The sequence below is a fragment of the Eubalaena glacialis genome, chromosome 4 (assembly GCF_028564815.1).
Source record: "Eubalaena glacialis isolate mEubGla1 chromosome 4, mEubGla1.1.hap2.+ XY, whole genome shotgun sequence".
Lineage (NCBI taxonomy): Eukaryota > Metazoa > Chordata > Mammalia > Artiodactyla > Balaenidae > Eubalaena > Eubalaena glacialis.
Genome location: NC_083719.1, coordinates 150,994,309 through 151,018,796, shown reverse-complemented (window position 1 = coordinate 151,018,796; position 24,488 = coordinate 150,994,309). Strand labels below are relative to the sequence as shown.

The window sequence follows — 24,488 nt, the reverse complement described above, 5'->3', positions numbered from 1 at the left end:
ATCACTAATCATTAGAGAAATGCAAATCAAAACTACAATGAGGTATCACCTCACACCGGTCAGAATGGGCATCATCAGAAAAATCTAGAAACAATAAATGCTGGAGAGAGTGTGGAGAAAAGGGAACCCTCTTGCACTGTTGGTGGGAATGTAAATTGATACAGCCACTATGGAGAACAGTATGGAGGTTCCTTAAAAAACTAAAAGTAGAACTACCATACGACCCAGCAATCCCACTACCGGGCATATACCCTGAGAAAACCATAATTCAAAAAGAGTCATGTACCACAACGTTCATTGCAGCCCCATTTACAGTAGCCAGGATGTGGAAGCAACCTAAGTGTCCATCAACAGATGAATGGATACAGAAGATGTGGCACAAATATACAATGGAATATTACTCAGCCATAAAAAGAAACAAAATTGAGTTATTTGTAGTGAGGTAGATGGACCTAGAGTCTGTCATACAGAGTGAAGTAAGTCAGAAAGAGAAAAACAAATACCATATGCTAACACATATATATGGAATCTAAAGGGGAAAAAAAATGGTTCTGAAGAACCTAGGGGCAGAACAGGAATAAAGACGCAGACGTAGAGAATGGACTTGAGGACACAGGGATGGGGAAGGGTAAGCTGGGACGAAGTGAGAGAGTGGCATGGATATATATATACTACCAAATGTAAAACAGATAGCTAGTGGGAAGCAGCTGCATAGCAGAGGGAGATCAGCTTGGTGCTTTGTTACCACCTAGCTGGGTGGGATAGGGAGGGTGGGATGGAGACGCAAGAGGGAGGGGATATGGGGATACATGTATACATATAGCTGATTCACTTTGTTATGTAGCAGAAACTAGCACACCATTGTAAAGTAATCATACTCCAATAAAGATGTTAAAAAAAAAAAAGTTCCAAACCTTCTCAACAAGTCTTCTTCCTCTCTTACCCAACTGCATCCTGCGTATTGATACAGGAAAATCCCTAGCGCTTGTAAATGCTCATGTGCAGCATGCACAAAGAAAAAATGGCAGGGAACAATTAATGGGAGCTGGATCAGCTGTAACTATGCACACAAGGAAAGACAAAGGAATAACAGGAAACGGAAACACAATACCAGACACAATAAGCTCCCAAAGCAATAATTATATTACAATTTCCCACCAGCTGGCTTAGAAATCTCAAAGCACTGAAACGTCTATCTTCCATTCCCAAGTAAAATGCCCTTCTAGTTTGGGGAAATACTACCATCACTTCCCAATGTCCCTGAGGTTCCACTGAAGAGAACCCATTGTGAAAGATTCTAGAATGAACAAGACCTACTACCTTCCCTCGGCATGAGGTCCTAGACACTCCTTGCAGGTCAGCCTATATTTCTGATCATGAGAAAGGATTCAAGATTATGTCTGGATTACCTTCAAGACATCTCCTCTGACCAAATGGCTTCTCCTAGCCCCCAGAATGCACTTCATCCAACAAGTGTTCTTGAGTGTCAGTGATGTTCTGTATATGCTATGCTGGGGGTACATAAGAGAATAACAGATTATCCCACTCCTTAAGAAGCCAAAACTCACTTAGAGTTCCAGTAGCACTGAATTTATACTGAATGAAGAGCTGGGGGCTCTGCAAGATGACATGCCTTCAGGTAGAAAAGAAGAGAGCAAATGTACAAATGCTCTTTGTTCCAGTGGAGGAAAGAGACGAAGACTAAGAGAGGTAAGACAAGGAGGAAGGAAGGAAGGAAGGAAAGGAAGAGAGGGAGGAAGGGAGGAAGGAAAGAAATAAGGAATGGGGGGAGGGAGGGAAGAGAAATAAATTAAAAGGACAAATTGAGGCATAAGATATGATACATGGAAAAGATATGTTCTTGTAGATCTGAAGTTCTCGCTTGGAGATGGGATAAGATATCATTGCCTAATCTGGAATTACAACGTTTGAATCCTTGAACCTCTCCAAGAGTTCAACTCTTAGGAAGACCCATAATTGTCTCTTACTGGTTTTCAAATAATTCACATATTCTTTCAAGTTCAAGAATACTCCTAAGACTTCAATACACAGTCTCTGCCTTGACTATCTGACAAAACAGAGGAATCGAAACAGATATTTCACTTGTAGAATAGCCTAAGTGACATATGTTTTGTGACATGGTTCAAGACACTCATCTCTTTCTATTCATCAACTGAAATATCAAAGAATTCTCCTACAAAGGAGAATCTCAAATAATTACCCATTTCAGCTGCCTTTGAGTATGAAGCTTTCATAACTCATCCAATGTCTTGATCAGAATGATGATTTACGGACTTCTACTTTTTTTTTTTTTTTGAGAAAACATCCCTTCAAGTAAAACAAGTTCATACCATAAGTTGCTGACCTGACCCATGGCTCCAGAGGTGAACATGTGACCATAAGTACACAATCTGCATATTCATTCTCCTGGTCACACTGTTTAAGACCTTAGCACATGACCCAAGGTAGTTCTTGGCATAGGATTTTGGTCGAACAACAGGGAACCTAGAGTTGCTTAAGCTAGTAGAATATGAATCTGAGTTTCCCAGTGGCTTCCCCATTGGAAAACTTGCCTCAGAAGGCAGCCAACAAAAGGAAAGCAGAGCCAAGATCTAGAGAGACAGAGACTATCCGAATGACACTAAGCATCTGGATCCAGCCGTACCGAAGGCCAACTACCCCCAAGATTTTTCAATAATGAGAAATAAAATAAAGTCCTATTTCCCCCTGAGTCAGCTTGAGTTGCATGCTCTTCCTTTGCACCGATAAGAATCCGGACAATACATTTCCTGTATGCTTCTTCTTATTTCCCATCACACACAACCAACCTGGTCACACACACAACCAATTCCCTGCCTAACTTTGCCTTGTAGCCAGGAGACACATAAATTGTTATTTTGCAGGTTGCATTGGAATGACTCCACCTCTAAAGCCTTTTAAACGGGTAGCTAACCTCTGTGATGCTGACCATCGAATATCAAATCTCGTAGGTGCTCTAACATGTCAGCTCACTTTTTGGCCACTAGGATTTCACGGACAGGCGGATCAGCTGCAAATACCCGCTCATCTGTCATGTGCATCCTCCTAGAGCCAAATAAATGTCAAATTCTCTGAGTTCTGCTTCCCCATCCCCATGGAATATAGATTCCTGGAAGGTTTTCACCATATCTCAAATCAAATGAAGAATGTTAGATGAAATGCAGAAGAGCCTCAAATCACAAATCATAGTCACTGGAGGAGACATAACTCTTCAACATATGAAGATTCCTTCTTTTTTTCCCCAAATGAACTTGGAACAATTATTACCTATTCATAACTCTCTAAGTTGGATTTTTAAGCTGTTTTTGATCAGCAGCTGGTTATAATTTTGTAAAAGAGTTTCTCCAATGGCACAAATACTGCTGTACCCCAGAGGAATTGCAGAGCTAATCAATCATTCTTACATAACTAGTACTCACTGTGAAAATAATGTCCTTGACCGAACAATGAACTTGAACACATATTCCAAAGCTTTCAGCGTTCTTAAAATTGGCTCACATTGCTCTCCTCTGCTGGAGGTATCCAAGTAAGTCTTCAGCACCATCATCAATTTCCTGAATAAGGGATTATATTTTCAAAATACATCTCTTTTCAGCCCACAGCATGGTAATTAATTTGTTTACTAAATTATAAGGCATTCAATCAAAGGTTAGAGGTGATGGTATAGCCAAGCTCACTTACTCATTTACACCATAAAAATAACTCTGCTTAAAAATATATGTTTAATACAGGGAGTGAATAAGTATTTCCTGTCCATAAAAAACCAGCAAAGGAAAAAGTAGTGAGAAAAAAATCTTTTGACTGGGAAAACTAGTCACAATGAGGATGTGAGGGGGGATGATGCGGTGACAATGTTCTTTTCAGCTTTTTCTTCCCACAGAAAATGTTCTTGTAATATCATGGAACTCCGTTGCCTGGAAACTTACCATGTTTCCTTATTACCAGCAGGGTAAACTTTGAACTACTTGGTCTGCTTTTCCAGGTCCCTTCACAAACAGGCCTCCACCAAGTTTTCCAGCATCATCTCTGATCTCTAACCCTCAAGCTGTACTGAGCTACTTGTCATATGCACTTCCTTCTCTCTAGCCTTTGAATCCCAGTGTGTATCACAAGTAGCTGTTCAATAAATGATAGCTGACTGACTAAATGAATGAACGAACGAGCAAACACTTCCATGTACTTCTGCCACCATAAAATATTCATACCAACCTATGAGTTTACATATTTTTATTTAATCCAAATAACACAGCCAGATTGGGTTTTGTCAAAAAAGGTAGAAATCACACAGGTTGGTGACAAAAAGAAACTACTCAAGTTTTTGTGACCTAGGCATCCTGGCAGGGCAAGTAGGAAGTACACAGTTACTTACTTGTAAGCTAGGGTAGCACTGAAATGCTGTTGAATGTAAGCCTCCAGAACGGTGTTGAAATGCTGGAATTTCCGGTCAGCAATGAGTCCTATTATGTAGATCTTGAGGAAGAAGCAAGGAATCAGTGTTTTGTGGGCAGACCCAGGACAGGAAGATGTATTCACGTGGCATAACTGAATCCCTATCAAATTCTTTTGCCCAGGAATTAGGTCACTAATATAGCTTCAGTCCTTTTCATTAAGGTAGTACCTCTACTCAAAAGTATTTCATGAGAAATCTCAAGTTATCAACCTTAGACTGCCTTCTTTACTGCAGGCCTTAGAGTCTTCCATATGCTTATGTGCATTGTAAATCTCAAAGAGAGTCATGCAATGGTCAGCACTTCCCTAAGTTCTTTAATCAAAGGATCTTTTTGTCAGGAAGCATATTTCCTTAGACACAGCTTTCTAAGAGGCCCTCTTGGGAAGCACTGGATTAAGTCACAGTTGTCTCCAAGTAAGCTCTTTAAAAATGTAAATGTCACTGACACAAGGGGTTGACACATTCATACTTTATTGGTCACTGATACCTTAATGCAGATTTTTTTTAATGTTTATTTTGACATGACATTGAGAAGATGTGAGTTGGGACCACAAGAGGAAGAACAGACCATTTTGAAAGGTGGAAAGGAGACAGATCTGGCTGGTGTACCACCCACTCTAAAATGTTCTGGGTGGGCAGGAGGAGTGTAACAACTGCTGAGTTGGAGACTGAGCAGGAAGAAGGTAAACATTTTGGGTGCTTTACAACCTGGCCAAGGACTCACTCCCCGCATTCATGGAAAGCCAAAGCGACTATTCACGGTATCCAGCTTCATGTACTTTCAACCAGGGCCAATCCACCATCAGCACTTAAACACTCCCCTTTTAATCACCCTGCCCATGCTTTCAAATGAACTCGAAGCAAACGAAGGGAAACAGCAACTTGTTCATTGGTCTGGTTGCCAAATGTTACAATGCCTCCAAAAAATTCATGAAAAGGGCCATGTGGGCCATAAGTTCTCTGTGTTCTCACAGTGAGACACACGTTAATGCCTAATGTCACTAAACACCGGCCCCCTCTCTCTTACCAAAGCATCAAAGACGAGGATGTCATACTCATTACTTTGAGAATGTTCCATCATGATGTTGAAGAGGGCATCCAGAGTATCCTGGAGAAACTGGGCAAAATAATGAAGGCCTTGTAAGAAACAGTGTAGGTGACCCAGCAGTCCCACTCATCAGTGTTTACGCAAGAGAATGAGGGCACACATCCACCATGTGCCATGTTCAGGAGGGCCAGGTACTTTACTCACAGGAGCCAGAACCTGAAGCAACCCAGTTGTCCATCTTCAGCAGAGTGGGTAAGTACAGGGAGGCATTTTCACATTACAGAATACTCCACAGCAATAAAAAAAGAGCAAACTACTTCAACGTGGAATGATGAATATAACTCTTGTGAGCATTGTGCAGGGTAAGATAAGTCGGACACAGAAATGTTTATTCATTATCACTCTCTTTTTATGAAATTCAAGAACAGACAAAAACCCCATTTATCATGATGGTAGTCAGCTTAGTGGTTACCCCCGAATAGGTTACTGATGGAGAAGGGGTAAGAGGGAACCTACTGCAATGCTAAAAATGTTTTGTACCTTGACCTAGGTGGTGGGTACACAGTTGCGTACATGTGTAAAAATACACTGAACTGTACTCTTAAGATAAGTGCTCCGTACATGTTACTATATGTAGAGTATACATCAATAATAATTTTTTTCTAAAAAAAAGGAAAAAAGAATGCAAAGGGAGAGAACAGAATTCCCTTTCAGATGACTTTTCCAGGCTGCCAAAGGTGACAGGCCTTATAAAAGGATGTCTGGGGAATTTCCCTGCCATTGTTGAACCAGGTAGGTGGGTCAACAGTGCACAGTTAAAGCACTGATCTGGAAATTCAACCATTGTTTCTCCATGTATGGGCAATTAACTAAAATTTGATACCCCTCCCTCCTAAGAGATGGGTCAATTATTTCCTATAGTCGAAACACAGAGCTACTACATAAAGATGTTCAATCTCAGAGTTTCTAGCTGTACCAGGTTCCCAATGGAACCAAGATCACCAGGACATCTGGGAAACACTTGTCCCAATTCATAGTGCTGGAGAGACAGTTGCTTTCATTAGATCTGCGCTTCAGACACTATATTCTCCACCACCATGTGGACACAACAATACGTCTGACATTTGCATTGTTTTCTGCTTGTTTCACCTAAAATGTGAGCGCTGATGTCTTTCCTTTTCTCATGTTTAATACATAACATTCTCAAAGCAGCAGAAACCAAGAATACTTTTTATTTCTAACAGCAACATGTAGATAATACTAAGAGATCATACTACTATAGCAACTTACAACAACAAAAATAAATAATAGTTACTATTTGTTGAATTTTGTACATTTTCATATGCATTAGTTCAATTATTGTGCATTGTGTAAGAGACTTGCTGAGTAATTTTTAAATATTTATCATCTTGAATGCTCACAACCCTGCAAAATATGTCATATTGATAATACTATCACATAAAGTTGGCAAGCAGTTGAACTGGGATCTACACCAAAGTTGATCTATTTCCAGAGACTGAGCACAACCATACTTTTCTCCTGCTCAAGATTCAGCATCACTGAACCACATCATCCCCCCGATTTACCAATAAAGGCTTCTAATGCCGACTTGGGACACTGTATCCCATTGTCAGAAGCAAAGTTGTCCTATCTCCCTCAGCACTTCATCTCTCCCCTGAAGCCACCCATGATTTAAAGCTCTGTCACTGGTGGATGAATACAGGCAAAATGAAGCCCCACTGACCTTTACTACTTCTTCTCCATCGACAATCTTCAATTTTTCTAAATTCTCCTGTAGCAGTTGTGGCTTCATACGCCACTTCAGCAAACCCAGCAAACCCACTAAAATAGAGTCCAGACAAGCAGAATTACTATTACTGGCCTAAACTGTCCATATCAGGACCTCCCCTGGCCTGCCCACACATACACACACACACACAAACACACACACACACACACACACACACACACACACACACAGCTATCAATGATTCCGATACCATTCTGGGTGAGCTTTGTGGAGCACACCAGCGTAGAAATGGAGAATACATCCCGGGAGCTGACAGAGAGCCCCCCAACACTGCTGGAGCTTCGACTCAAGGTAGCCCCCTTGTTTTCCACATGGTGTCGGTAAGAAGGAAGAGTCAGGTAAGCACTGGCGTCCTCCATCTTCTTGCTGTCGCCCTGGAAACAACACCTTGGTTACTTCCCCAAGCCAAGGGTATGCACCCAATGCTACACAGAGTTTGCAGTGGCCAGATTACACACTGTAGGTAGAGAGGATCAGAAACAGTGAGGGACATCATAAGAGGAGCAGTGAACACCAGCTGGTAAGGTAGGGCTGTTTTTCCACAAAATAGGCGAGAACCCAAGGTTACGTTAATGGGAAAGGGGTTGATCAACCACCTTAAGGCTCTGTGGACTTCATTAATGGCACAGAGGGAACTGAAGATTCCCAAGCAGGATATTTTAATTCATTCTAAGTTTTATAAGATCTTAACACAAACAAGCCCACCAGCAGGATAAGGAATCAGCTTAAAGAAGAAGTTAACAGCAAAAGGCACTAGATTCTGAAAGTGATGGTATTTAGACCCTGTTCTACCATTCACATGCCTGTGTCATTTTGGATACATTCCTTGGTCTCTCTGTGTCTCGTTCTTCTCATGATTAAACTGAGAATCATATTACCTACTTCTAGAAATTTGGAGCAGACTAGATGGCATAATGCATATAGAACACTTAGTAAAATGACAGACACGTAAGTCCCTTGGCATGCTGAAATGAATGACTAGAGGTAGGCATTACAGCAGTCAACATTTACTGAGCCCTTACTCTGCACTAGATGCTGCACTAAGTGCTTTATATGCCTTAGTTCATGTCATTTAAGCCTCACAACAGTCGTTACTGTTGTGGATACTGTTATCATCTCCAGTTTACAGATGAGGAAACTGAGGCTTAAGGAGGGTGACTAAATTGAAAACTGACTGCAACTGGGACTCTGCCCCCAATGAGTTCACAATCTTTTAAACCAAGAACTACCTTGATGCGTCAAAAATGAGAAAACAGAGCCTGTACAGAAGGAAAAGGGGTGTTCTGCAAAAGCCAAAGAGACTCAGAGAAGAGTACCACGTTATGAAGCTTTGATGAGGCTGTGTTTGCCATGCAGACCACAGGCAAAAGGGCAACTCCAACCTCCAATGCTGAGAAAGTCAGGGGCAAGGGTTTGATCCCTGTGCTGGCCACTGAGGCTTGCCCTGTTTCACAGCCATACCCTTTGCCTCCAGCCAGGGGCTAGCTAGAGACACGCCACTGTCACAGGAGTGGTTGTGGGAAAGCATGCATATAAGATCAGGAAAATACTTCCCCACTTCTAGAGAACAGTGCAAGTCTCATGACGTAAAAATAACAGCAGCTGCTATCTACACTCTTTCACATGGTCCTTTCGCGTGGCTCATCTTATGGTCATAAACATGGCCATCACCACTTAAGGAAAAGGAAACTGAGACTCAGCAAGACATGTGAGATGACTCCAATTTAGTCAACAGCAGGATCGGGACCCTAAATTGCGATATTTTTTCCATTAGCTACAGTGAGGAATCTCTCAAATATTTCTTGCTGGTCTTCTGTACATCCCACAGGTGTCTTAACAGAGTCAAAGCCCACTCTGTATGTAACGATAACCTTCCATTTACTGAGAATTCCATGTACCCATCAATGTCATGTTTACATGCACTGACTCATATAATCCTCACAATTACTCACTGAGGGCTCATAGATGAGGACACGGAGGCCCAGAGAAGTTAAGACTTTGTACAAGGCCTCACAGCTGGGAAGCCCCTATGTGTGTGACTCTGGGGTCCCTGCCCTTAATTACCAAGCCATCCTGCCATCTCCCCTTCACTTCCTGCATGCTCCCCACTGCAGAGTTAATCCCAGCTCATGGTACCTTTAGGACAACCAAGTCGTGGCATCCGTCATGCAGAGTGGTCCCATCTTCCTTCATCAACTTCACATAGGACATGGCAAAGTTCTTTTCTCCTTTATCCTTAGCTGAAAATAGCATTGTTGAGGTCAGGAAAAAAAATGATACTTGGGCCACCCAATGATCCCACCCCTCTCCCCTTAGGGGTTTTGCAGAGATGCCATTTGGTTGGGTACTCACATTCCAGGGATGACCGATGTCGAAACATGAATCGCAGGTGGATCCTCTGCATGTCTTCAATAGGGACGGCCACCTCAGTAGGCAGAAACCAGAGCTCAGGAGACAATGAGTTAAAGGGCCCTCCCCACTCCACCCCGCCCCCCACAAAAGGCAGCCTGACCACTTAACTTCGAGTGCTGCGTGCTGATTTATTACCCAGCCATCAAGCCTGATGAACTGTAAATACATTACATAAGAACTGGCTATGAAGAGAAAATAAAGTACCAAATGTAATCCATTTGGCAAATTGCACTCCCAGCCAATGAAAAGAGATCTGTAAATTATAGTGAGGAAAAATGAATCTCCCCATATTGATATAAAAGTCACATAACTTTAGCACAGGATTTAATGCACTGCAAACTGCACAGTGCACATTTTCCTTACACACTCCAGGAGTTTGGGCAGTTGCAGCAGGGCTTAGAAAATTAACAATGCCCATTAGGGGGCTTGCTGGGGGACTGTCATTTATGTAAATTAATAAAAATGCTTGAATCCAATCATATTCGGGAAAATTCTAGGCCTCATTCCCATCTTTGGTTGGACACATGTCCAGATGCTTTTTCCTCCAAGGACACTGGGCCAAGACAATCACCCCTTGGTCACCCAGTTTCACTGTCCAGTGAGTGGTCTGCTGTACCCTTGACTGAGGTGCTTTTGTCCTGTCTCTGGACTATCCCACCTCCCAAAGCCCCACAGCAATCCCTGTATTATACAATTCAGGCCCCGACAGAGAAGCTTAGCTACCTGTGAGAAAACCACTCAGATTTTCTGTGGATACTTTCTGCTCCAGAAAATGAAATTTGAGCCCAAAGAGGTCCACCACTTGTTTGTGTGTCTCAGAGCACAAGAACTGAGAGTCACATGGGCAGCTGTTGTCCAATTCATTCTTCCACTGCATATTGAATCAATACTATAAGCTACAATCATGTGAAGCACTGGCCATGCTGACGTAAGACAGAGTCCCACTCAAAGAGCTCATGGCCCACACAGGGCAACACATAATTACCACCATGTGATGAGGGCTAGCAAAGAGATATAACTGGGGTACAAGAGAGCACAGAGAAGAGAAAACAACCTGGTCCAACAGCTCTCTGACCCCAAAGTTGGGTAGGTCATCACTTTTAAGAGAGTGAGTACAGGGAGACCCACTGAGGAAAACAGGAATATAGGTGACAAGGCAAGAACCACTGAGGTTTAATAGCTACCTCTGAAAGGGAAGTCTTATGAATATCTTCAGTTTGGGTTCAGAGCACAGAGTGAGTAAAGACTGCTATTAAGGGCTTCCCTGGTGGCGCAGTGGTTGAGAATCTGCCTGCTAATGCAGGGGACACGGGTTCGAGCCCTGGTCTGGGAAGATCCCACATGCCGTGGAGCAACTAGGCCTGTGAGCCACAACTACTGAGCCTGCGCCTCTGGAGCCTGTGCTCCGCAACAAGAGAGGCCGCGATAGTGAAGGGGCCCGCGCACCGCGGTGAAGAGTGGCCCCCACTTGCCGCAACTAGAGGAAGCCCTCGCACAGAAACGAAGACCCAACACAGCCAAAAATAAAAAAAAAATTAAAAAAAAAAAAAAGACTGCTATTAACTACAAGGCAGAGACATTTGAAGCTGTGATCAAGCTTCACTGTCCACTAAATTAATTCCAAACTCCACTTCCAATGCATGATATTCCCTTCTGCTTTAGTGTGACGATCTGGTAATGCAAATATTTGTGGTTAATGCCACTACCATCTGAGGTACCCTCCCAACAGGGTATCTACCAGGCATTAAATAGCTTTTTATAGCCTCACATTTGCTCCCAAGCTCTGTCACTCCTCACTGCTGAGTAGAACGACACAATTTGATGGCTTGGGCACAGTCCACAAGATCATCTGGCTAGCTGCTGGGCCGGTGAAGGGTGATCAAGAGAACCGGGCGTTCGCCCACTGGGCCACTATTTCCACTGCCTGACACACCACCAGAGACATGCTAGGCTATTGTTTCAGATCTTAGGGAGTCTTACGAGTCCCCCAACTATTATCATCATCATTATTATTATTATTACCTTGACTGTTTCCATCCACCGTGGCTGTTTGACTTGATAGTACACGACGGACCGATATTCATTCATAGGTTTGTCCCCAGCTCCCACGCAAATTGCATTCTGACCCAAGAAAAATGAAAAGAGAGAAAACACTATAGAACTGCCATTTTCTATGCTTGGGCAATTTCGGTCCCGAGGCCAAGGCTGGCCACAGGGCCTGGGATAACCCTGCCTTCTTTAAGCCTTCTGCCAGGTACCCTTCTACATTACGGATTTATACATGAATGTGCCCGGCCCTGGGAGTGACAGCTGCTTTACTATAGAAATTCTATTACTTGCATTCTGGAAACCACTGGAGCACAGTAGGAGCCGACGTGGCTGCCCTATTGTCAATGGTAACCAGCCTTGGAGTTGCTGCGCGCTGCCAGTCTTATTAATTCTATTTGTTTCCTACATCTGCATTGCACAAAGTTACCAAACAGGCTCAGATCAGCCAAGCAGCAGCTCGTTCTGATGGATTTCTGATGCTAACACACCCAGGTGCCGGCGGGAGCTGGGCAAGGGGAGGGAGCTTGGGTTTCAGACAGACACATGGGCAGAGGGGGCTAAAGGAGCCCACAGTTAGGGAGCATCTTCCAGGTACCAGGCCCATGCTAAGCACTGGGATACGGGCATGAGTCAGAGAGTAAACCTGACATGAGGGCTCACAGTGTGGTGTAGGAATCATTATATGAGCAGACAAATCACTAGGCAATGTGAAGTGATGACAGATATATGTATCCAGTTGTCCCTTGGTATCCACAGAGGCTTGGTTCCAGGGCCCTCCCTTCCCCACTGATTTAAAAAAAAAAAAAAAAATCCACAGATGCTCACGTCCCTTATATAAAACAGTGTAGTACGGTCGAACTTCTGCATCTGCAGATGCAGAACCTGCAGGTACAGAGGGCTGACTGTAGAATACTATGGAGCACAGAGAAAGGACACTTCAGTGTCCCCTGAAGACTCAGGGAATATTTCTTGGAGGTGATGACAGTTGAAGATCTTGAAGAAAGGTTCCAAGTTGGCTTTGAACAGAAACACAGGAAGGACATTCTGAGAGAGAGTGAGCACAGAGCAAGCGTACCTACATAGGATATTTATTCTTAAAAAATCACCCTCAGAGTAACAAGGAATTACCTTGCAATAGAGTATGCCAACCCCTAATTCTATCTCTGTGTTCATTCCTGTTGTTTGGCCCCAAAACAAGATCTAAGGTAGGGTCCCTCAGAAGGGGCCTAAGTTCGGTTTTTATACCAGAACAAGAGATTTCAACCTCAAGTCTTCAGAGATCTAGGGACATGAGGATTGGTTTTGCAGCCCCAAGCCCCCAAACTACAAAACTGTGTGCCTCTGGGCACTTTTATGGTGAGAGAATCCACGACTCTCACTAGATTCCGTCAGATTCTCCAGTGGATTCCCCACCAGGCTGAAGGACCAAAGCTGGCCACCCTGGGCCCCTGGGAAAGCAAGCTAAGCTGTGAGAAGGATAATTCTGTCCCTCTGTACTTCCGAGCTATAGGGAAAGAATGAGTTCAGTTTCAATACTGACTGATGCTACATATGGCCAGATCAAACCCATTTGAAAATAAGGCTACAGCATCCTTTCAAAACTTATCTCTGAAAAAACAAGGACAACCAGGGAACTGCAAATGAGGGAAGACATACAACTCTCTTAATTTTCAATGGTATGGAGCCTTTCAGAACTTCTTGAGGTGCTGAACTAAAAACATGCTTCCAAAGTTGTCCTAACCATGTAGAGAGTGCTTTGTGTCCAGCATTATCCTAAGCCCTTTACACGAACTGCCTCACTTAATTCAATCCTCACAACCACCTCTGATGATTACCGTCATCAACCCCATTTCAAAACTGAGTAAACTGAGACCCTGAGAGATTACGTCACTTGCCCCAAAAGGTACCAACGCCAGGACTACATCTCAGACCCTCTCTTTGCCCAGTGTTCCCTCTGTAACAACCTAGATGCCTTCCAGCCTCCTAAGATTTATATCTAGTGACAATTATGGGCTTAGCATTTCTGTAGCTCAGCTGAATCCCACATAGCTTATAAAAACTGAAAATACACATGTATCTCTGGTGAAAGTAAAGCTGCTGTACAGCACGCAGCTGAATCCCACAAAACTATCTTGATGATGAAAATTTCTGATTGCCTAAAGCTGGAGAAAACAGTCTCAGTATTATTCTGAGAAAGACCTAAGACAGCTCCCTCCCTCTCAACACTTCAGAGATAAAACCAAATGTCGCTGGGTGTGTAGAAAGAGCATTGTGACCAGGGACGGGGGCCGGTTTTCAGGAAAATATAGATTTGTGCATGTCTCCAGGGAACCTATTCAATAATTTTCCCCATTGCCCACCCCCATGGCTCCCCGTTAACAACGAGAGCCCCTGATTGGCTTCAGGTCAGTAGAAGGAAGCCTGGAAACTTTAATGCCGACTTGGCCTTGGTGGACACACTTCAGCAGGAGGAAAAATCAGGCTCCAAACACAGGTCTTGTTTACCTCGTAGGAATCACCTGAGGAATAAATGACACCAGCGGTGTGAACGCATTTCGAGCGCCAGAAAGTGCTCTAGGCTGACAAGGTCGGTCTTATCACGGGAAAATGCCAGTTAGCGTCCGCGAGGCGGTAACCAAGCCTGCGACGGCTCTACCCTTCCGGTAATAGAGAACTTCAATGAACACCTGTTACGTCAATTACCTCAGCTGGTATTCACAAGAGTAAGGTGCCACCGCTGGTCTCATTTTCAGACAGAGTCTCCTAGGCGTAGAGAGATTATGTAATTTGCTCCAGGTCATCCTGCTAATCCGGGTTGAGCTGGGCTTTCGGCCTGGATGCCTGGCCCCAGAGGTCATGTCTTAACCACTACACAGCACTGCCCCCCATGCCCTACCTCCAGCCCTGTAAACTGGCTGGTCTCAGAAGAGCAGAGGTTTCTCAGCCCGGCATCTGAGCATTTTTACTTCTTGAACTTGCTTTAGGTATCCACGCTGGATTGTCTGTTTGACCCCCTCAGATCCTTTCCAGGGCTTCAACCTGCAGTTGGTCTGCTTTTTTCTAAATGTTACCTCCTTCCTGTTGCTGAGTATTTACTACATACCAGGTGCCTTACACCTACCATTTTGTATAAACAGCAACCCCACAAGGAAGAGATTATTATTCCTCTTCTATAGACATGTAAACTTGCCCAAGATCACACAGCTAATAGGAGGGGAGGGTGGGATTTGAACGCTGTCAGTTTGATCTCAGAGCCCAGCCTATTAGCTTCTCTGCTATGGGTCCTCCTGAGCAAGGTCATTGAGACCCCAAAGTGAGCCAAGGACAAGTCTAACCTACTCTATCCTCTGACCCTGCTCTTCCTAGGAGCAGGAGGAGAAATCGATACCCCTAAAGGGGAGTGTTCCCACCAACATCAAACAGGAACGTTTGAGTGTGCTGCCTGACACTTAATTAGGCAGTAATATTTATTTCTGCAAGTAGAGAAAGAAAAGCCTCCCACAGGCTTCCTTAGCAATTTTCAAGTCAGTCAACTGAACTCCCCCTAACTTCCCTCATAGATGAAACTGCAAATTATCACTATGCCCCACAGTTACCTCTCCATTTCTGCCCCCAAATTCCTGCCTATATATTCATCTTTGATAAGTGCGTCTGTTCAGCCTGGCTGGGTGTGACACGAAAGGATGGCAGAGTCGGAAGTACAAATGGTTCAGAAACGAGATGAGAGGTCTGCTTTCCCATTATCTGTTCCTTCTAATTTGTCCTTCGGCAACATCGAAGGCAAGCACATCAGTGTTTTAAAAAATGAGGCTGAGGTTAAAAAGTTCTCCAACAGGTAGTTGGGTAAAAATGACTTCAAAGCATGGTCTATACATTTGTGAAACCCAACTTCCCTTTCAGATAAAAACCCTCTGCTCTTCCTTTGTGTTTCTTTGAGCAAAGCGTTTCTTACTTATTTTATTTTTCAGAAAAGTTTCAAAATCCAACAAAAAGAGGATTAAGTTAAATCCTTGGATTTTGCTCAACTAGATATTAATTAATGGGACCAGTCTTTTCAAACAAAAAGGTAATTGCGATGATTTCTTTAAATTTAAAAAATTATGAATCTTCCCAGAATTTGATGGGAGTGGTTATTAGCCTCATTTTTTAAATGAGAAATAAATTGGAGGATATTTTTAATGTACAGGCATTAGAGTGAAGTGTTTAATAAGAGGGACCTGAAACCAAACCCCATCTCTGCCATATACTACTAACTTTATGACCCTGGGAAAGCTGTTTCACTTGCCAAAGGTTTAGTTTCCCCCTCTGTAAAAATGGGGAAAATAACAGTAATGCATCATACTTATCACAGTGCCTGGCATGTAGCAATGCCTCTGTGAATGCTAGTTATTCGTAGGTAAGGGTAGCAAAATCTGCCTGAGCTCCAGGCCCCCAGGCTAAAGCAGATCTATCAATATTCACACCCCAACCCTCCTGCGCTATCTGATCACCTACTGCGGCCTAAGAGGAGTATCTGCCCACGCTGAAACTTCTGCTGAGAGCTGGTTTTATTTTCAGCTAAGTACTCTGAAAGGAGAAATTGAGAAGCAAAACCCTCCCACACACTGGACACAACTGCTGACAACCTTAAAGGAAATATAAGTAAATAAATGTAAACACACATGACAAATATTGTACAGGACATATGCTGTATAAATATAGCAATATGCTTTGCATTCTTGAATTCACTCTGCTGGCCCTCTGGAGACCAATTTACGGATAAGGCTTTCCACCAGAATGTCTGGCTGAGTGCTAGGGAGTTAGGTTAAGTGTTGGGAATGTCTGTTTTGAGGACACCCTGAGTCTTCACACCAGCCCAAGGCTCTGTATTGATCCTTTTTCTTGCCATGGAATTTTGCCTGAATAAACCAGCTCAGGTTTCGATGAGAACAACATTTTAACTGTGAAAAGCTAACCTATAAACTGAGGTGCCAAGCAAAAAAAAGAAGAAGAAGAGGTCATGAAAGGAAAGGGACAGACACTGAAAAGCCAACTGCTTTGGTGTAAAGAAAGAACACCACCAGGTCTTATTACGGGCTACTGTGCCAGCCAAGCTCTAAAGGTGTAGATCACCTTACTCAACACCACCCTGCAGGCACCTGGCATTTAGAGAGCAGGAGCGGAACGGGAAAAGAAAATCTTTATGAACAGAGGCACCCTAGGGGAGCCCTGTCACCCAGAGCAACAGCAGGGTCCCTTACAGGAAGCGTTTTGCCATCCTCCGCGCACACACACATGATCACTTCCACATTCCTCTGAGTGGTCTTGTTGTACTTGTCAAAGTCACCTTGTAAGAGAGTGATGTAGATGTCGTTCCTGACGTCCCCTGTGGCACAGGGAGAGAGACAACAGTTGGAGTCTGTGTAGCAGGAGAGGCACTGACTAGAGGGCGCGGGGAGCTGGGGAGCTGGTGGAAGTGCCACACTTCATTAACTTCTATTAATGAAGTTAAAATCAGAACGATTTGGAAAAGCATTTTTACTTCATCAGGGAGGCTGGAGCAGTAGGTAACAAGAGGATGGAGGAACAGTAGGAAATTAGTTGCAAAGAGGGAGGTAGGATGGTCATGACTGGCCGTATTTTTTTCTCCATTAAAAATCATTTAATTTTCATCCTCCAGTGACACCTTCTGGGAAGGCAAAGGCAAACTCCAATTGGATTGATCTTGGTGCATGAATAACAAGCACAGACGGTTCTCTCCACAGATCTCTTACTGTGCAGAAGCAGACAGAATGACTTTCTATCTGTGTCCGAGGAACACGGATGGGGTGAGGGACGAGGTGTGGAGGGTCTTCAGGAATGGGGGGGTGATAGCTGAAAACCCTACAGGGGAATGCACAAGGGATTGATGTCTCAGTAAAGCAGGCATAGATAAATTACAACACCAGTGGACCACCATGCAACTGTGGAAAGAAGGGGTAAGTCAGCGAGAGTGGTTATGGACACAAGTCCGAGACTCAAGTTTAAGACAAAGAGGGAAGTTTCAAAAGAGTGTTATCATGCAGTCCCATTTACTTTCTTTTATTACATACACATTTGGAAAATACGTATCGTGGTTACTTCTGGAGACAAAGATTTGAGAGAGCTTTTAAGGTTTCACTTTAAACCTTTTCATGCCATTTGGACATTTTACAATGAGCGTGGACTCTTTTGGTAATAAAAAAATAGCTTAGCAATTTAAGAGAATGTCAACATTCACCCCCGAAGGAGTGAAATTACTGCACGTGTAGTAAAGTGGAAAGGATGTCCATGATAAATTATTAAGTGAGAAGTGAGCTGCAGAACGCTATGTAAAGTATAATAAGTAATGGTATATAAAGTATATGAAGTGTGATTCCCATTTGTGGGGGGGTGGGTGCATGTGTGTATATTTATGTGTTTGTGTTTATTATGTGAATGCATAGAAGATTTTTGGATATACAACAATTGTTTTCAGTGGTTACCTTCAGAGACAGAAACAGAGAAAAGCAGTAGAAAAGAAGTAGTTGACTCTTTAAAAAGAAAATGGATCACACTAGCTAGACCACCCCCAGCCCCACCCAGGAGGAAGGAGAACCTGGCATGATGATCTCCGGGAAGCCCAGCTTCCTGGCCACCACGGTGGTCCTGTCCACCAGGTGTGGGTAGTCCTTGCGGATCTGAATGATGTCACCCACAAGCATCTTCATGGTCACCCAGAGGCCTGGAAGGGAACACTCATGGTGAAGAGTCAACTTCAAGGTGTTCCCTCAGCCTCGCCCTCCCATCATCTCTCTCCTTGGTCTCTCTCTGGAGGAGACCATGGAAGCAGAGACAAGCGGCCACAGACGCAGTGACCCAGCCCCGGGGGAGGATGCAAGGCAGGATGCAGAGGGGCTCTGGAGCAAGACACCTCCAACTTAAATCCCACCGGTTACTTCTAGCAGGGGTCAGCTTCCGTCAAATCATTGCACCCCTCTAAACTCAGACTTTGTAAAGTGGGTTTGATACCATCTATCTCACAGGACCGTGGGAAGGATGAAATTGAACGAGGAAACATTTTACAGTGCCTGACACACAGGATAGGCTATACCAATTCCTTTCTTCCTTCAGGCACTAGGACATGCCTCCTTCTGCTTCCCATTTAGAGATTTCCAGCTCTGTAGATCACACTCCCCCATTCTTCACAATGGTCTGTCTGGAAGGAAGGCTATGTTTCCCAGGGTTTAGGAGTTTGATCTGTTTGCCACAGAATCAAGGGATCTCAAGCTGAAGTCAGACCCAGCCCACTTGGCCTGTTGGCACTCTACCTTGCCCTCCGCTGTCTCCCTTGGAGGCTGTGACTTTGCCCAGCAGGCTGTGCAGGAAGTCATTCTCAGCTGTCACCCTAGAAAGGAAAAGAGAGCACAAAATACTTGCATGGTACCCTCATGGGGTCCCTACCTTGTGGTTCCAGGAGCTCCAGAAAGCTGCCCAACCCCTCCATACACCTTAGGTGAAAAGTGAGCCTGCCCATGTCAGCTCAGAGAGTGTACCTGCCATCAAGAAGCACATCTCTCTTTTTCACAAAGCAACATGGCGCTGAAATTTGGGGAATACCAATGCTACAAGTAGAGGCCATTTTTATTCCTAGGAAGACTCTTAAAAAGGAAGGATTCCCAAGCCCTCAAAATGAGTATCTGCTCAGCAAGGTGGAAAAGGCTTTAGCTGCTCATGCTAAGTCCTAATCACATGACTTAGAGTCACTGACCTCATTATCTGTAACAAAACACCGTCCCCCTTAGACAAACGAGGACAAAGTTCTCAAACTGGGGGTCCTGCTTTCTCAAACTTGTTTTAGATCAAGGAAAGGATATTCACCCTCCTCACTACCCTCCCCTAAAGTCATGGATATTTGTACCCACAAGAATTAGGTTCTGATTTCCTGTTATATGCTCCTGATACGCTGCTGCTTCACAGCTTCATGGTCCCTGTCATACTTAATCTTTTGTTCATTTAATTCTGTATCTAAATATAAGCTTCAGGAAGACAGGGCCACGTCGACCTTGTTCCCCACCTCATCCCCCTACGCCTGGCACAACGCCCAGCCCTCTGCCAGCCTTCAGTCAAAGTCCGTTGAATAAATAACATCTGATGAATGAATAGGTGAGAAGCTGGTTGGTTTTTTTTTTGTTTCACCCAAAATTCACAGTTTATCTAAGGGTTCAATCTTGGTGGTGTACATTCAATAGGTTGGGACAAATGATATAATAACATATATCCCTCCCTCCCACACTCCTGATAACTACTCATCTCTTTGTTGTCTCCATAGTTTTGCCTTTTCCAGAATGTTATATAGTTGAAATCATACAGTATGTAGCCTTCTCAGATTGGCTTCTTTCACTTGTAATATACATTTAAGGTTCCTCCATGTCTTTTCGTGGCTTAATAGCTCATTTCTTCTTAGTTCTGAATGGTATTCCATTGTCTTGAATGTACCACAGTTTATTTATCCATTCACCTACTGAAGGACATCTTGGTTGCTTCCAAGTTTGGGCAATTATGAATAAAGCTGCTATAAACATTTGTGTGCAGGTTTTTGTGTGGACATATTTTCAACTTCTTTGAGTAAATACCAAGAAGCCTGATTGTTGGATCATATGGTAAGAGTATGTTTAATTTTATAAGAAACCGACAAACTGCCTTCCAAAGTAGCTGTACCATTTTGCATTCCCACCAGCAATGTATAAGAATATCTGGTGCTCCACATCCTCACCAGTATTTTGGTGTTGTTAGTGTTCTGGATTTTGGCCACTCTGATGGGTATGTAGTAGTTATCTCATTGTTGTTTTAATTTGCATTTCCCTGATGACATTTGATGCGGAACATCTTTTCACGTGCTTATTTGCCATTTGTATATCTACTTTGGTAAGGTGTCTGTTAAGGTCTTTGGCCCACTTTTAAATTGGGTTATTTTCTTATGGTGGATTTTTAATAGTTCTTTGTATAAGTTGCTTGGTTTGGTTTTGAATGCCTCAGCACTGAGACCATCATTCTCAACCTGCCCTCCTCCTGGGAGGTCCTACCTGGGCTATCATCAACTCAGGCAATCAGTTCACCCTGCTTTTGTATGGCCCTCAATCAGAAAGGATGTGGTTTCAGAGAATGGAAAGAAATGGGAAATCTCTCACGGGTGAAAAGGGATGAAGTGCTGCTTTTCTTCATCACTCTCTGCTTTCCCCTTGATGATGTCTGTTATATCCATAACTAGAAAGAAAAGAGAAATAAATTAATGGTTTAAGCCCTCTTGCTCCCAGGAAAGGGTGACAATGGGGTGAGCTTGTAGGGCAGGAAAGCCTAAAAAGGCAAGCAAGCCAGCATGAGACAATATACAGACAGCAAGGATTCATCACAGGCAACAACTGGCAAACGCCTCTGGGCAAACCGGGCTGGGAGGTCAACCGTCAGGGAAGCATCCAAGAACCCAGGGCTTGGCAGAGGCCAAAAGGAAAGAGTCAGAGCCGTGCTTATGGAATTAAGCAATTAGGTTTGGATCTGACATATTTGTATTGGATGTTTACTGTGCTGACAAAACCCAAGCGCGGTGACTCCCTGTGGGATCTGAAGACTTATTCACCCTCTTTTCGTAAACGTGCTCATATGCACAGACACGTTATCTGTGGATCCTTGAACCCTGCATTTCCAGAGGGATCCTAGCTCCTCTGAAACTTCTCTTTAAATCAGCCACTGAAGGTCCATAAAAGACCAAGGTAAAGAACTCCTGCACTAGAGCAGGGATTATAGAAATGGGGGCGGGGGAGGAGCACTGAGACATGCTAGCCAAATAGAGCCAAAACCCTAGTAGCATGAAATTCCTCAAACACTCCAGGCCCCAGTCAGGGAGCCATTAAAACTGCTTGGGTAATAATCAACTAGTGATTGCATCTAGCTCAAGAGAGGAGTTAGGGAACTGAGAGAAGGAGGGGAAACTGTTATTTGAACCTGACCAGCATCCGTTCTCTCTGATGAACAGAACCCCCCTTGCCCATTCTCAGTGACAATGATTTGGGTAGAACCATCTCCCTCTGGCTCCAGAGTTTTTCATACTGTAAATTCATTTGAGTTCCTGGATCCAGCTATGCCTGAAGCTATCTATTCCTAAACCTTTCAGTTACACCAGATTGCTGTCACCTGAAACCAAAAGAGAGAGCCAGCTACACTTGAGACAAAGACACACTTTGCAGTAAGGCTGAAGGACCCTCACTGCCTTAACAGGGACATTGTGATGCCAAAAGTGTCCCTCATATAGAATCAGAGAATTTAGACCAAGTCGTGGATCAACCAGGTCCAAGTCCCTCATTTTGCAGATAATGAAACTAAGGTCCTGGGGAATATGCTTGTCCAAGATCGCCTAGCTAGCTAGCTAGCAATAATGTTAAGTTGAAACACCAGCTGGCTCAGTATAAGCTAACTTCTTCCGCTTCGCCACTTTGCAAGCAGTGCCAGGGGACTCACTGGACAGCCAGCTGGTTTGTGATAACGGAAGATCAGGGTGTCCTGAAGTGAGAAACCTGAAACACTGGGTTTAGATATGGTATACAAGGATTATAAATGGTACACAACTAAAATGTTACACTTTAATAAAAAGAAGTAAAACTTGCATATCGAATTGCTATTTCCACAGGTATTTAAATTGTCTTTTAAGAAAAAAAAAATGTACTTCAGTTTAAATAAAGAAGGTTCCTTAAAAGAAAATATATTGGGTAAATAATAGTGCAAGTGATGGTCAAATATAACAAAAACTGTAAAAGTGGGACAAGAATGATGAAGTCTTGGAAACCCCCAAGAGAGCTAAGGCTTGGAAAGAAATGTGGAGGTGATGCTGCTCTCAAGCAGCCTCATTGGGTTATGCCAGCTCTCCACACGTCCACTTCCGTCTGGACTTTAGATGCGTGGCGGGTGACTCCTTCTCTGTAACTGCACTTCCTGTCCTGGATATTTTTTTTAAAATGATTTGCTCCTCATAATTAGATCCCACCCATACTGTTCTTCCTTTTCCACTGTGCTGGGGAGTGAAGGCGCCGAATGCTCAGGCTGCACTGTGGTCCCAGCGCTCTGCTCCAGACACGGGGATTCCATTATTCACCGTCTTCATCATACATCTAGACTTAGTTACCAATTATTTTGATTTAGTCACAAGAAATGTAGCTATTAGGGGTTGTCTGGCCTAAGTTTTTGAGCGGGGAGGGCAAGGAGGAGAGCGAATGAAAAAAAATCTTCAAAGTTCAGTCATATAAAATGTGCACTCCAGTAACAGTTAGTGCTGTGTGGTGTGTCGTTACCTGCCACCCCAAAAGGCCGCCTCAGTCCCTGCGTGCATTTCTTTGTGTTCGTATCTTTAAGATCCATCTTCCCAACTCGGACTATTTGACAAATCAAGTAAATTTTATCCCTGTTGAGGTCTTTGTTTCCAAGATCCTGTAAGGCAGGAAACGAATAGTTACACATCATGTGTCTAATGAACAAAAAGTAGAAAAGCAAACTCAGTAATAGTAAACTCTGGGGGTGGGGGGAGGTTGGTGCTTAGCACTTAGCATACATGGACCAATCATACAATTCGTCCTGGGAAAGGTGGAAAACAAAGCTATCACCCCCGTTTCACACATAAGAAAGGTGAGTTTTGGAAAGGAAACTGGGTGACAGGGCTCTGGTGTTCAATCCTGATTCTTCCACCTCAAACTGATGGGAAGAGAAGGACAGAGGTACAGCATCAGTTGTATAGGTAGCCGTCCCTATATGCCAGCTGATGTATCCAAAAATAGCATTTCCTGCAAATGACTCCATCCACCTTGTCATTGCTCAGCGCCTCTGAGGGAGAAGGCAAAAGGAAGAAGGAAAAATCCTAACAATCACCGTTTACCGAGCACCTAATGCATGTATATCACTCGGGGTCGGGTTGTTGTGACACCAAACAACCCCAATATCCGAGAGCTTCTAACACAACAGGGTTTATTTCCAGCTCAGGCTACCGGTCCAGTGCAGATGGGCGGGGGCTCCACTCACTCACTCTGGCCCCCGGGCTGATGGAGGATCTATCCTGTCACAATAGGTGCATTCACCATCCCCAGAGCAGGGGAAGGTAACGGGGCAAATCACTCACTGGCTCTTAAAGCTCCCACCCAGAAGAGAGGCATATCACTTCCGCTCCCATTTCAGTGGCCAAAGCAAGGGCCGCGGCCACACCTAACTGCAAGGGGGACAGGGAATTACACTCAACTGTGGACTCAGGAGGAGGAACGCTGAAACCGTGAACTACCCTGACGTCTCAAGCCCTGTGCTCAGTGTTGCACACATCATCGTCTTATTTGATCTTTCACAACACTCCAAAGTCCCATCACTAATACTATTACTGCAGCCCCATTTGACATATGGGGAAACTGAGACACAAACAAGATAAGGGTCTTCCCCGAGGACATGACCTCAGTCCTTGCATACACTGTTCGGTCACTCTGACCCCAAAGTCCATCAACCTAACCACCGCAATACATTTCTTTCACCATCCAAAGGCACACAGGAGGGGAAACCACCTGGACTACCTCAGCATTCAAATGCCCTGCTCAAATCTAAAAGCTTCAGTGTTCCTGGCACCCCCTTCCAGCTGAGATCAGCTGCAGAAGGGATGTCAAGGCATGTTGTTGGCATCA

The 24,488-nt window shown here is 43.9% G+C and overlaps 1 protein-coding gene across 1 annotated transcript in view; it reads right to left on the bottom strand.

The window, feature by feature from the left end:
* DOCK2 (dedicator of cytokinesis 2) overlaps positions 1–24,488 on the bottom strand; it is a 416,651-nt gene that overhangs the window by 342,347 nt on the left and 49,816 nt on the right. Inside the window, exons 10-22 of the mRNA XM_061188995.1 lie at positions 23,127–23,262; positions 20,976–21,051; positions 19,116–19,192; positions 18,404–18,529; positions 17,049–17,173; positions 11,782–11,880; positions 9,700–9,772; positions 9,484–9,587; positions 7,538–7,721; positions 7,282–7,379; positions 5,517–5,606; positions 4,409–4,509; positions 3,459–3,593 (exon numbers count right to left, since the gene is read on the bottom strand). Coding sequence (XP_061044978.1) covers positions 3,459–3,593; positions 4,409–4,509; positions 5,517–5,606; positions 7,282–7,379; positions 7,538–7,721; positions 9,484–9,587; positions 9,700–9,772; positions 11,782–11,880; positions 17,049–17,173; positions 18,404–18,529; positions 19,116–19,192; positions 20,976–21,051; positions 23,127–23,262 — 1,424 coding nt within the window. The remainder of the gene's footprint in view (positions 1–3,458; positions 3,594–4,408; positions 4,510–5,516; positions 5,607–7,281; positions 7,380–7,537; positions 7,722–9,483; positions 9,588–9,699; positions 9,773–11,781; positions 11,881–17,048; positions 17,174–18,403; positions 18,530–19,115; positions 19,193–20,975; positions 21,052–23,126; positions 23,263–24,488) is intronic.